This window comes from Morus notabilis, unplaced genomic scaffold (assembly GCF_000414095.1).
Source record: "Morus notabilis unplaced genomic scaffold, ASM41409v2 Scaffold35, whole genome shotgun sequence".
In the NCBI taxonomy this organism is placed as follows: domain Eukaryota; kingdom Viridiplantae; phylum Streptophyta; class Magnoliopsida; order Rosales; family Moraceae; genus Morus; species Morus notabilis.
The window spans coordinates 1,026,716-1,041,243 of NW_010361505.1; the positions used below are offsets into that span (position 1 = coordinate 1,026,716).

Consider the following 14,528-nt stretch of genomic DNA (forward strand, 5'->3'; position numbering starts at 1 on the left):
CGCTCTTCCCTTTAAGCGAATGACTGATGCGGAGTGGCAAGCTAAGAGGGATAAGGGACTTTGTTTGCATTGCGATGAGAAATACTCATTTGGCCATCGTTGCAAAAACAAGGAACTTCACATTCTAATGATTAATGATGAGATAGAAGTAGGGGAGTGGGATGAGGCTGAGAGGGAAGGGCAAGAAGGAGGCACGGAGGAGGTCCGCGAGACCATGGAACTGTCCATTAACTCTGTAGTTGGCCTGACCACCCCAAACACCATGAAGGTTAATGGGTGAATTGGCCAGCAAGAGGTGGTGGTGATGGTCGATTGTGGGGCCACCCATAATTTCATCTCGGTAGCGTTGGTTGAAAAATTAGGTATCCCGAAGGTTGCGACTAATTGCTATGGGGTATTGATGGGCACGGGAATAACCATAAAAGGAGAGGGTGTGTGTAAAGGAGTCGTGCTAACCCTCCAGAACATTGAGATCATTGAGGATTTCCTACCTTTGGAACTAGGCAGTGCCGATGTAATCCTAGGCATGCAGTGGCTTGAATCCCTAGGTGGCATGCAGGTGAATTGGACTTCAAGGGGATCCCAGCCTATGTCACTCCCGGGCATCACTTAAGGCCATGGTTAAGGCTTTCCGTGAGTAGGAGAAAGGGGTCCTGCTGGAACTAGGAAGCATCTCCGTGGATGATGGGGGAAAGCAGGCGGCTGTTCCACAGCCCCTGGTGGAAGTAGTGCAACGGCACCGGCATGTCTTTGAGTGGCCACAAGGGCTACCACCGAGTCGCGGACGAGATCACGCGATCATGCTCCATCCGGGCATTGCGCCAATAAATGTGCGGCCCTACAGGTATCCGCAGATTCAAAAGACCGAGATTGAGCGTTTGGTGAGGGATATGTTGGCGGCAGGAATAATTCAGCCAAGTATTAGCCCTTATTCGAACCCAGTTCTGCTAGTTAAGAAAAAAGACGGTAGTTGGAGGTTTTGCGTGGATTACCACGCATTGAACAAAGCAACAGTGCCGGACAAATTTCCGATCCCGATGATCGATGAATTATTGGACGAGCTCCGAGGGGCCACGGTTTTCTCCAAACTCGATCTCAAGTCGGGATATCATCAAATCCGTGTCAGGCAAGAGGACGTTCCTAAGACCGCATTCCGAACCCCCGATGGCCACTATGAGTTCTTGGTAATGCCTTTCGGGCTTACCAACGCCCCGGCAACCTTTCAGGCTCTCATGAATGAGATTTTCAAGGAGCATCTGTGGCAGTTTGTACTCGTTTTTTTTTTATGACATCTTAGTGTACAGCCGGACCATGGACGATCATGTCATCCATTTGCGAAGGGTCCTAGACATTTTGGGGGAGCACCAGTTATTTTCCAATGAGAAGAAGTGTGAGTTCAGCCAATCCCAACTGGAGTACCTTGGCCATGTCATTTCCGCCAACGGGGGTGGCAGCGGATGACGCTAAAATCTCAGCCATGCTCCAGTGGCCAACGCCAACTATGCTGCGGGAGCTAAGAGGGTTCCTCGGGCTTACAGGTTACTACCGCCGGTTCGTGGCCGGTTACGGCACCCTGGCTTGGCCGCTCACCTAGCTCCTTAAACGCGACAGCTTCCACTGGGATGCCGCGGCCACAAGGCTTTTTCCTGCCTTAAGCAGGCCATGACAACGGTACCCGTCTTGGCCTTACCCGACTTTACTCAGCTTTTTGTGGTAAGAGGCGGATGCGTCCGGCCATGGCCTGGGAGCAGTGTTGATGCAAAACAACCGCCCCCTCGCCTACTTCAGCCAGACACTCTCCTCTCGCACGCGTTTGAAATCCGCTTACGAGCGCGAATTGATGGCAATTGTGATGGCCATCCGCAAGTGGCGCCACTACCTTTTGGGCCGCCGCTTTGTGGTCCGCACCAACCAACGGAGCCTTAAATACTTGCTCGAACAGCGGGAGGTTAGCGCTGAGTACCAGAGGTGGCTCACCAAACTCATGGGCTATGATTTCGATATTCACTACAAGCCAGGTTTGGACAACAAGGCCGCGGACGCCTTGTCCCGCCGGGAACCACTTCCTTCCCTCTCGGCCCTGGCTACTCCATACTCCCTAATACTAGGGGACCTCGACGCGCATGTGATGCAGGATGAGAAGCTTCGAGCCGTGGTTGACACCTTTAAACAGGGCGGCATTGGTCCTGCGGAGTATAGTCTCGTGCAGGGACGTTTGTTATATCACCACCGACTGGTGGTGCCACGCTCCTCACCGCTGGTGGGGACTATCCTCAAGGAGTTACATGACGGTGTTGTGGGGGGCCACTCCGGCTATTTGAAGACCCTTAAGAGAGTGCAGGGTTGCTTCTATTGGCCAAGGATGAAGCGGGATATCCTACAGTATGTGGCGCAGTGCACCGTATGCCAACAAAACAAGAATACCACCTTGGCTCCCGGGGGATTGCTGCAGCCGTTGCCAATACCGGACCGCATTTGGGGGGATGTTTCGATGGATTTCATCGAGGGACTTCCGCGTTCCGAGGGGGTCGACGCTATCTTAGTCGTCGTGGATCGACTGAGCAAGTATGCCCACTTTGTGGGACTCCGACACCCATTCACAGCTTAGTCGGTAGCCGGACTCTTTGTGAAAGAGGTAGTCCGCCTCCATGGCATTCCCTCTTCCATTGTTTCCGACAGGGACAAGGTGTTCATGAGCAAGTTCTGGACCGACCTCTTCCGTCTTCAGGGAACGGTGCTCAAGCATAGCACAGCATACCACCCTCAAACGGATGGGCAGACCGAGGTTGTCAATCGTTCCGTGGAGACGTACCTGCGCTGTTTTGCTTCCACCCGGCCTAGGATGTGGGCGCGTTGGCTGCCATGGGCAGAGTATTGGTACAATACGTCGTTTCACACGGCCACACGAACCACACCTTTCCAGGCGGTTTATGGTCGGGACCCTCCCCGTTTGCTGCGTTTTGTGGTTGGTTCCACTCCCTTCTCGGCGGTGGACCAGCAACTGCAGGACCGCGACGCTGTCTTGGAGGAATTACACCAGCAGTTGCTGCGGGCACAGCAGAAAATGAAGCACCAAGGAGATAGGCATCGCCGGGATGTGCAGTTCGAAGTGGGGGACCTAGCCTACTTGAAGATCCGACCCTATCGCCTCAAATCCTTAGCTCGACGTCCTAATGAGAAGCTCGCTCCCCCGTTTTATGGACCTTTCAAAGTCCTCGCGCGAGTAGGAGCGGTCGCCTACAGACTCCAGTTGCCCGAGTCTTCTTCTCTTCATCCCGTGTTCCACGTGTCCCAGCTCCGTCGCGCGGTGGGCTCCACGTCGGTGATCTCCGCGCTGCCTCCCCACCTGACTGAAGAGTATGAGCTGTTGATCGAGCCAGAGAAAGTACTCAGCTTGCGCACGTCTTCGGCAACTGGTACACACCCCCTAGAGGTGTTGATTCAGTGGAAAAGTCAATCTCCTGCAGAGGCCACGTGGGAACCTTTTGAGTTAATCCAAGGACAATTTCCCACGTTTCACCTTGAGGACAAGGTGACTCATCGGGAGGGGAGTACTGATAAGCCCCCTATTCGGTTCACTTATGCTAGGCGTGACAAGCACGTGAGGGGGGGGGGGGGGGGGGTACGTGGGGGGGGTGGGGGGGGGAATTAGTTGGTACGGTAAGGCCTATTTGGGTAACTTTTGTGGGAGCCTGGGGATCCGTGTTAGTTATAGGGGAATTCAGTTGTAATGGAATAAGTAGGGGGAATTGCGGGAAAATAGGCAGGCAATTAGTGAGTAAAGAATAGTAGTTCCTCTGGGAGAGAATTGAGCCTCTCGAAAGCTCAATACCTATCTTACTTTCTTGCATTTTTCTGTATTTCCGATTGGCTTCCATTAATACAAACTTCCAGCTTCTTTTCCTATCATTTTGCTGCTTTTCTGTGTGGAATCTATCAGTAAGTTTTCTGTTTCTCAAGGATTAACTGTCTAGGATAATAGTATCAAGGATTTATGGATTATTGACTCCGGTACCACTGATCGCATGACTCATTCTTTCACCAAATTTCAACACTTATATACCCTGTCCAAACAATAGAAAAATAGCTGTCGCAGATGGTTCCCTTATCACTGTAGTTGGTCTAGGGGATATCCATATTTCTCCATCTCTCACTCTAAAAAACGTGCTTTATGTCCCTAAAGTTTCCACCAACGTGATATCCATACAAAGAATGACCCATGACATGAACTGTAACGTACTTTTTCATCCTTCTTATTGTCTATTTCAGGACCAAGTTTCGGGGAAGAGGATTGGACTTGCTAAGGAGAGAGACGGACTATACCATCTAGAGGAACCAGGCAAATCTAATAATGTCAAGAAAAATTTTTCTTTTTTGTCACTATCCAATAAAGATACCATTTGGCTCTATCATTTTAGACTATGACATCAATCTTTTGGAATCCTAAAAATTATGTTTCCATCCTTGTTTAAAGAATTGGGGAATGAACACTTTCATTGTGAGGTTTGTGAACTTGCAAAACATAAACGTGTACCTTTTCCAATCAAAAATGAAAACTGATCTATTTTGTTTTATTTAATTCATAGTGATATTTAGGGACCATCCACAATACCAAATGTTTCTCGCTCACGATAGTTTGTTTCGTTTATTGATGATTGCACTAGGGTGTCTTGGATCTTTCTTCTTAAATCAAAACATGATGTTAGCAGCGTTCTTCCAAATTTTCATAACATGATTCAGAACTAGTTTGGGGTTAAAATTAAAAGATTTGGGTCAAATAATGCCAGGGATTACTTCAATCAAACCTTGTATCCATACTTTCAGAAAGAAGGCAGTGCTCATGAATCTTCGTTCTATCCCTCGAGCTCTTCTTTTTCACCAAAATGTTCCATACAATTATTGGGGGAAGCTGTTCTGACAACCGCATACATGATCAATCGACTACCCTCATGAGTTTTGGGGTTTAAAACACCATTGGAAATTCTTTCTAAGTTCTATCCCGATCTCTGAATCACAAATAATCTCATTCCTAGGATTTTTGGATGCACTGCATTTGTTCACATTCATAGCCACAACAGGGGAAAATTAGACCCAAGAGCCATTAAGTGTGTTTTTGTGGGATATTCTTCAACTCAGAGGGGGTATAAATGTTTTCATCCACCTACCAGAAAAACCTTCATCTCTGCTGTTACATTTGAGGAAAACAAACCATATTTCACCCAACCTTATCTTTAGGGGGAGTAATTGTCATCTATGGAAGATAAGGACAGGGACATATTTCTACTCGACCTATCTCCTACTTCCTTGCCTCCTACTTCTACTTCCTTGCCTCATTCAAACCAGAACCTCCTGAGTCAGTCGAGCCAGTAGCCGAGTCACCTGGGTTATCCCAAACAGAGCCTGAACCATTTCATGAACCATCTGAAACAGATCAAACTCCTCCACCAGTGATAGGAAATAAAACACTCCATGACACATTTAGGTTTGATCAGGTTTACTCTAGGCGTAAAGATCTGGATCCTGCTCTTGAACAAGTCAAAGAATCACAACCCACACCTAAAATTGAGATAAGTACAGTTCCAAACATTACTTCTTCTCAAATATCCAATGATTCTCACCTCCCATTGTTGTTAGGAAACGTACAAGGGAATGCACTAAACATCCTCTGTACCCTCTAGCAAAATATGTCACTTGAAAATTTTTCACCTTCACATAAAAATTTATTGGTCAAGTTTGAATACTATTCATATTCCTAATACTATTTTCGAGGCATTATCTAATGAGAAATGGAAAGTTGCTATGAGAGATGAAATGCAGGCACTTGGAAAGAATAGTACATGGGAGGTTAGTTGATCTGCCGCTGGAAAAGAAAGTCGTCAGAGGCAAATGGGTGTATACAGTGAAGTACAAGTCAGATGGTTCACTTGAAAGATAAAAAGCCAAACTTGTGGCAAAAGGGATACACGCAGACTTATGGTGTTGACTATTAGGAGACATTTGCTCCAGTGGCTAAAATGAATACCATCAGAATCCTGCTATCACTGGCCGCCAACTTCAATTGGTATTTAGATCAATTTGATGTAAAAAATGGTTTTCTCCATGGTGAGTTAGAGGAGGAGATATACATGGAGATTCCTCTAGGATTCAAAGGGAATACAGGAGACAACAAGGTGTTCCGGTTGAAGAAGGCATTATATGGTCTCAAGCAATCTCCTAGAGCCTGGTTTAGAAGATTCTCAAAAGCAATGCTGGCCACCGGACACAAACAGAGTCAGGTTGATCATACACTCTTCATCAAGCACTCAGATTCAGGGGGAGTAACAGCTCTCTTGGTCTATGTTGATGACATAATTATAACTGAAAACTATGAGAGGAAAAAGAAGTGTTGAGAAAGTCTAGCCAAGGAATTTGAGATGAACTTGGTAGACTAAAGTATTTCTTAGGAATTGAAGTACCTCATTCCAGTGAGGGGATCCTTATTTCACAGCATAAATATATCACAGATCTCTTGAAGGAGACGGGAAAGTTGCATGTAAACCAGCATCCACACCGATCAATGTAAATCACAAGCTTGGCGAAGCAGGAGAAATTCCAACAATAGACAGGGAAATGTACTAAAGGCTGGTTGGGAAGCTCATCTACTTAACACATACGAGACCAGACATTGCATTTTCCGTAAGCGTTGTAAGCCAGTTTATGCAAACTCCCAAGGAGGCTCACTTGCATACAGTAAATAGAATACTACACTACCTGAAGGGAAATCCTGGTAGAGGTGTTTTATTCAGAAGGAATGGTGTAATGTCACTTGAGGTTTACACCGATGCAGATTATGCAAGCTCTCCTATTGATAGATGATCTACCTCGAGTTATTGCACGTTTCTTGGAGGTAACCTCGTGACATGGAGGAGTAAGAAGCATAACGTGGTAGCAAGATTAAGCGCAGAGGCAGAATTCAGAGCAATGGCACTAGGGATATGTGACTAACTATGGATCAAGATAATCCTAGAAGACCAAAAAATCAAATGGGAAGGACCTATGAGATTGAAGAATTCTTAGAGCCGGATTAGGTTTTTAGGAGAAAGAATAATTCTTCTTATTCCAGAAAACAATTCTGTACAGCCACTATTTATATACAATTAGGGATAACCATAGCGGTTTTAAATCCCTTAATTTTAGCCCTATATTAGGTAACTCCTTATCTAGAGAAATCAAGAAACAAATCAAATCCCTATAAAATAGGAAACTACAGCTATACAATCCTATTCTAACGACTTTCCACACTCCCCCTCAAGCTGGAGAATGTATGTCAATCATTCCCAGCTTGGATAGTAGAGTATCCAAATGAGTTCTTGCAATGGCTTTGGTGAACACGTCTGCAGTTTGTTGTCGTGTGGGCGTGTAGACAACTTCCACAATTCCATCCTCTATCTTTTCTTTGATAAAGTGACGGTCTATTTCCACGTGCTTGGTGCGATCATGAAGAACTGGATTCTTCGAAATACTGATGGCTGCCTGATTGTCACACAACAGTTCCATAGGAGTCTTTATTGGGAGTTGTAGTTCTTCTAGGAGTCTTCTTAGCCACATTCCTTCGCAAATTCCATGAGCTAGGGCCCTGAACTCAGCTTCAGCACTACTCCGAGCGACTACTGATTGTTTTTTGCTCCTCCAGCTGACAAGATTTCCCCATACAAACAAACAGTAGCCAGAGGTTGATCGCATATCAGTCAAAGATCCTGCCCAATCTGCATCTGACATGATCTCTATGCCTCTGTTTGTTCCTTTCTTGAAAAATAAACCTTTGCCGGGAGACATCTTTAAGTACCTTAGAATCCTGTATACTGCTTCTTGATGCTCTTCATTCGGACTATTCATGAATTGACTAACCGTGTTGACAGCGAAGCTGATGTCTGGTCTTGTACCTGTCAATACTTCCATCTGCTTTATATTTAACAGTGAAAACCCACTTACAACCTACTGCTTGTTTGCCCTCAGGAAGGTGTGTAAGCTCCCAAGTACCATTCTTTTTTAAGGCTCTTAACTCCTCATTAACAGCTTGTTTCCATTCTGGATGTAGTAGCGCCTCTTGGATGTTCCTTGGTATCTAAATACTGTCTAGATTGGCGGTGAAGGCCCTGTAACTCGGAGACAGTTTCTCATAGGACACAAAGTATGAGATAGGATGTTGAGTGCACGATCTAATCCCTTTCCTTTGAGCAATTGGCTAAGTAAGATCATCAGGCACGCACAAATCCTTAGAATAAGGCTCGGATTCAGTGTTACCTTGTATTACTTCATTTGGAGTTGAACTCGGGTTGTCTGCTTGGCAAGGCATAGGAATCTCCGAATGTTCTACTGGTTTAGGGATCTTCTTCCGCCTGGTGTAAACTAGGAGTTCCTTCTCAGCCTCGGGATGTAAAGGAGTGATATCACTCATTGGTTCATCTAGCATCATGCTATCCCAAAACTGATATTCTTCTTGCACTTTCTCCCCCTAAATAGCGGTTTTGGAATAAAATGGAACATTTTCCATGAAGGTCACATCCATAGTGATGTATGTCTTTCTGGTGGATGGACAGTAGCACTTATACCCTTTTTTATGAGGAGAGTACCCTAGGAACAAACACTTACGAGACTTAGGATCAAGTTTGCTACGTTGATGAGAGGGAATATGGGCATAGGCTGAACATCCGAATACCTTGAGTGGTATAGTGTTCACCACTCGGCTTTGTGGGAAGATTTTGAGAAGTACTTGGCATGGTGTACTAAACTTTAAGATTCGAGATGGCATCCTATTAATTAGATAAGTAGCAGTTAAAACTGCTTCCCCCCAAAAACATTTTGGTACATTACTGGAAAATAGGATAGAACGGGCTACCTCAAGGAGATGTTTGTTCTTCCTTTCTGCGATTCCATTTTGTTGAGGGGTATCTGTACATGAGCTTTGATGGATAATGCCATTCTCGAGAAGGTAGGGTCCTAGAATTGAATTGAAGTATTCTCGAGCATTGTCAGTTCGAAAGACTTGAACAGTGGCTTGAAATTGATTTTTTATCATAGAGTGGAAGGGCCTAAATAGGGGGCCAGCCTCTTATTTTTCTTTCATAAGGAATACCCAGGTGGCTCGGGTGTGATCATCAATAAAGGATACAAACCATCTTGCACCAGTTATATTTGGAATCCGAGATGGTCCCCAAATATCACTGTGTATGACTGAGAAAGGATGAAAAGGTTTGTACCCTTGAATAGGATATGTACTACGACAATGCTTTGAAAACTGCCACACTTCACATTGGAATAATTTCGGATTTTTATTGATAAATAATGAAGAGAACATTTTTGCCAAGTACATGAAATTTGGGTGTCCTAAACGAAAATGCAGTAACCTAATGCTACTGTCTTTATTTGAATCAAAAAACATAGAAGTATCCGAATTTTGAACTGAGGAGGTCATGGAGTGATAGGCCCGAGAGTGAGGACAAGCTTTGTCCCTAATCCAGTAGAGTCCCTGATTTTCCTTAGCATTGCCAATCATCTTCCCCGAATCCAAAACCTGAAATAAACAAGAAGTGGGTGAAAACTTAGCAACACATTTAGAATCTTTGGTAAGTTTGCTGACAGATAGCAAATTGCACGTTAATTTGGGAACCAAAAGAACGGACTGAAGAGTTAATGTATTAGAGATGACCACTTTTCCAATTCCTGTTACTGGAGAAAGTTATCCATCAACAATCCAGACTTTATACTCTCCAAGGCAAGGATAACATTCTTGAAATAATGAAGCATCACCAGTCATGTGGTCTGAGGCTCCTGAATCAACAATCCAGTCTGCGGAGTCCGCTGTTTTGACATGATTAGCGGCTGAAAAAATACCTTTCTGGGCAGCAGATCCCGTGGAGACAGTTGGGCCTTGATTGGAATTCTGGTTGAACATTTGCTGCAGCCATTCGACTTGCTCCTTGCTAAAGAGACTTGGTTCCATGCTTGTGGGTTTTTCCTTGTCTTCGGGGGCTGCAACAAAACTCCGAGCTTCTCTTTCTCGACTTGGCTTCCAATCGGTGGGCTTTCCATGGATTTTCCAGCAAGTGTCTCGAGTGTGACCTGTTTTCCTGCAGTGATCACACCAATGCCGAGTTTTCTTCTGTTTTGTGTCGTGGGCTGCATTGACTCCTCTTCTGCAAGGGCTGAAGCTTCGTTACCTGTGGGCAGTAACCTTCCTAGCATAAGTTTCTTCCTACTTTCCTCTCGTCTGACTTCCGAGAATGCTTCCCGAATGGATGGTAGTGGCTTGGGTCCAAGAATCCTCCCCCTTACTTCATCGAGGGATTTGTCAAGCCCTATAAGAAACTTGAAGACTCTCTCTTTCTCTATAATCTTCTTGTAGAGGGTTGCATCTCCAGGACATTCCCAAGCCGGACTATCAAACATGTCCAGTTGTCTCCAATAACGAGTGAGACAATTATAGTATTGAGTGACATTTGATTCACCCTGCCGTAGATCATGAAGTGCCCCCTTGATCTCGAATAATTCAGTAGTGTTTTCGTTATCAGAATAAGTCTCTTGAGCCGCCATCCAAATTTCATGTGCAGTGTCGTAGAACAAGAAATTCTGCCCTATGTCTGCGTCCATGGTGTTGACTAGCCAAGACATCACCATATTATTTTCTGCTTTCCAGATCTTGTACTTAGGGTCATTCGGCTTTGGTGCAGTAGCCAATCCCGTGAGGTAATCGTCCTTCCCCTTGCCTGAGATAAACATCATTACTGATTTGGCCCATTGGAGATATTCTGACCATTCAACTTGTGTTGAGTGATGAGAAGAAGGGACCCCTCTGATCGGCCAGCATTAAAACTGTCCTGACCAGCCATTGTTCCTGAAGGGCTGTCAGTTTCTGATGCCATGAGGTTTAGGGTTTTTTTCCGGTTGATGACTGAAACAAAAACTAGGGTTATGGAATACTAGTTTTTCCCGGTTGAGGACTGAAACGAAACTAGGGTTTTGGCTTGAAAAGAAAATCCTAAAAACCGGATCAGTAGCCTTGCTTTGATACCATGAAGAATTCTTAGAGCCGGATTAGGTTTTTAGGAGAAAGAATAATTCTTCTTATTCCAGAAAACAATTCTGTACAGCCACTATTTATATACAATTAGGGATAACCACAGCCGGTTTTAAATCCCTTGATTTCAGTCCTATATTAGGTAACTCCTTATCTAGAGAAATCAGGAAACAAATCAAATCCCTATAAAATAGGAAATTACAGCTATACAATCCTATTCTAACGACTTTCCACAGAGATTACTATGTGACAACAAGTCCGCGATCAGTATAGCTCATAATCCTGTGCAACATGACCGAACGAAGCATATCGGGGTAGATAGGAATTTTATAAAGGATAAGTTGGATAGTGGACTGATTTGTACTCCATATAGCTCGACCAAGAGTCAACTCGCAGATGTACTCACCAAGGGCCTAGATAACACAGCATTCCAAGGAATTATCTCCAAGCTAGGAATGAAAGATGTATACTCTCCAGCTTGAGGGGGAGTCTTGGAAAATAGGAAAGAATCTGGATATTGGAGATTAGGAAAGAATCCGGATATGTTTTGTATATTTTAGGAAAGTAGATAGTTGACTTCCTAGAATTAATGTGTAATTAGTTTGCTATTTTGAATAGGTGATTTGTTTTCTTTTTTCTGTTATAATCACAGCTGTAATGACAACATATATACCGTGTATCCTTGTGTATATATAATATAGCCATGTTTTGGCACAACTAATACAAGAAAAGTTCTCTCAAAACTACAGTATTCAATAGGTGCGTGGAGACTTCCTTACGTTGCTTTACATCTGATAAGCCCGGGCAATGGAACAAGGTGTTGCCATGGTTGGAGTATTGGGTACAATACTTCATTTCATACTGCCACTCGAACAACCCCTTTCCAAGTGATGTATGGGTGCACTCCTCCCCCTCTGTTGCGCTATGGCATGGGAGCTTCCTCAGTGGACTCGGTCGAGAGGCAGCTTATGGAGTGGAATGCTATGTTGGACTTACTGAAGCATCACCTACTCCGCGCTCAGCAAAAGATGAAGACTTTGGCCGATGGCAAGAGAAGGGACGTTCACTTTATGGTTGGGGGATTGGTGTACCTCAAGGTTCGTCCTTACCGACAAAAATCTCTGGCACGTCGCAACAATGAGAAGCTAGGTCATCGCTTCTACAGCACTTTTCAGATCACGGCCCGTGTTGGCCCGCTATACATCCTGTGTTTCATGTCTCCCAACTGCGCCGAGCTATTGGACAGGATCAGCCCGTGGCCATTTTACCACCTCAGCTCATAGGGGACTTGGAGTTGCACACTGAGCCTGTTGTCTTACTAGCTGTGCGCCAACGTGTGCGGGAAGGACATTCTGAATTGGAGGTGTTGATTCGTTAGGCTCATCTGCCTAACATGAGGATGCATGGGAGTCTTTTGAGGCGATCGACAGGCAGTTCCCTCATTTCCACCTTGAGGACAAGGTGAGTCTTGGGGACGGGGGTAATGATAAGCCTCCCCTGCGATTCACTTATGCTAGGAAGAGATTTCATGGGTAGAAACCCGCAGGAGCAGGAGATGGGGGTGCAGCTGCAGCACATGAGAACATCTCTGCTAGTGGTTAGGAGGAGGGCTGAGTTGGCACATGAAAGGAAGGGGATTGGAGGAGTTAGTTTGTTAGTTTTGCCTAGAAGTTTGGAATTAGGTGCTGAGGCTTTTCGGTCAGGGAATGTTAGTAATTGGAATAAATAGGATAAGGAAGAGCGAAGAAGGCATCGATCATCTTGCTGGAGAGAAATTAGCCGAGCTTTGCTCTAGGGAGTACAAGGGGTCACTCGAAAACCCCCATATCTTGTACTTTTTTCCTAATTTTCTCAATAGCAATATCGGATTTCAGCTTGATCAATCAATTTTCTTGCATATTTGCTCTAAATTTGTGTGGTAGCTTCTTGTTCTATCACAAGGAATCAACACTAAAGGGGGTTCAAGGATTGACATTTTCTTTCCTCATTCCCTATATTGTGTGGGGCCTAATAAATCTCCATTACTAATTTTGTTAGTAATCGCATTATTAGATGGAAAGGGGAATCACTACTCGCTTTCCCTTTCCCTTTGATGCAAAGTAAACATGCCCTAAAACTATACGTTTATATAAAAAGACAAACATTAGTAGGATTCATTTGATAAAGGAATACCTTTTTTATAAGTTGATAAAGTCTTTGGAGAACGGTCGTGGAATAGACTGTCTCTGCCATTAAAACTATATCATACCCATGATCTAGACCATTCCCTGAACTACAATCAGTTTCCTTGTTAGTGTCACGTGCATAAGAAAGAAGTTTATCGATTTCACTCCAGTCACCAGCAAAGAAACGAACTTCTGTCCCTGACTCACAATCTGTCGCATTTGCTTTCAAAAGCTGAGATACTTTCTCGATATTTGCATTTACATTGGGTATAGTAAGGCATTTAAGGACCTCAGCATTAAAGTCTTGGAAATGAACAGCAGCAGCACCCTAATGCAACAAAAGAAGAAGCTTACAACAGCTAGTTAGAACATTGAAGTAGAATTCAAGAATCAAGTCAACTTCACCTCACGGCATGCAAAGATTGCAGGAAGTCCATGACCGCAACCAAGCTGAAAAATTATCAAAAGAGAGATAAGAAAGCCATATTAAGGAAAGGACCAAAGTAGATAAAAGAGGTCGCAACTGAAAGTCATACAGTAATAATTTAAGGCCAGTTAAACGACTCAATACCTTATTTTCTTTTAATCAAATTAATGACAGGGTAAAAGGTCAGCACTACAATTAAAGCCTTCTCTTCCCTATAATTTCCTTTTCACCAGCACAGTTAACATCATTAGATGAAATTGACACATTGTTGTATTAGATCCATTAGCGTTGTGTGGAAATCCTAAGTTGATTACCTAATGACTAGGACAAATCCGAGTAAATCTTGGATTGACTTTTGTATATTAGCTGTATTTTATTCTTTCCTTTCTTGCAGATTAGTTTATGATTTCTAGGAGTGATTTGATTAGACTAGTATTGTAGAAATATTCGGTGATTAAAGGCAATAGGTGCCAGGGATTGAATTAGTATGTAAATATGGAAAGATTAGAATTAGTCAAATTACTAGAAATCAGGAAAGAAATCAGTATAGGCTAATTTAGCTAGTTTCCTTTTTTGTTCCCCATTGTAATTCTATTTAAGTGTGCATTCTGTAAAGGTTATTCAATACAATTCATTCTTCCCATTACCTGCGTTTATATGGTATCAGAGCCATCTCTGATTTCCTAAAAAACCCTAAGCCATCTACCACCAAAAGAAAAAAAAAAAAACACCATGCTGATGCCAATTCAGAAACCACTCCATCATCCGTCACCCAACCAAAAGTGTCCGAATCCTCAACCCACTCGAATCCTGATTCGAACTCACATTCTGTCCAAATTACCACCATCTGACTAAATGGAGACAATTTCCTGCGCTAGTC

General features: G+C 44.0%; 1 protein-coding gene across 1 annotated transcript in view; it reads right to left on the reverse strand.

Annotated features, from left to right (window-relative positions):
* The window catches only part of LOC21409503 (histidine protein methyltransferase 1 homolog), a 52,786-nt gene that overhangs the window by 23,277 nt on the left and 14,981 nt on the right, over nucleotides 1–14,528 (reverse strand). The window contains exons 6-7 of the mRNA XM_024166652.1: nucleotides 13,627–13,671; nucleotides 13,229–13,549 (exon numbers count right to left, since the gene is read on the reverse strand). Of these exons, the coding sequence (XP_024022420.1) occupies nucleotides 13,229–13,549; nucleotides 13,627–13,671 (366 nt within the window). The remainder of the gene's footprint in view (nucleotides 1–13,228; nucleotides 13,550–13,626; nucleotides 13,672–14,528) is intronic.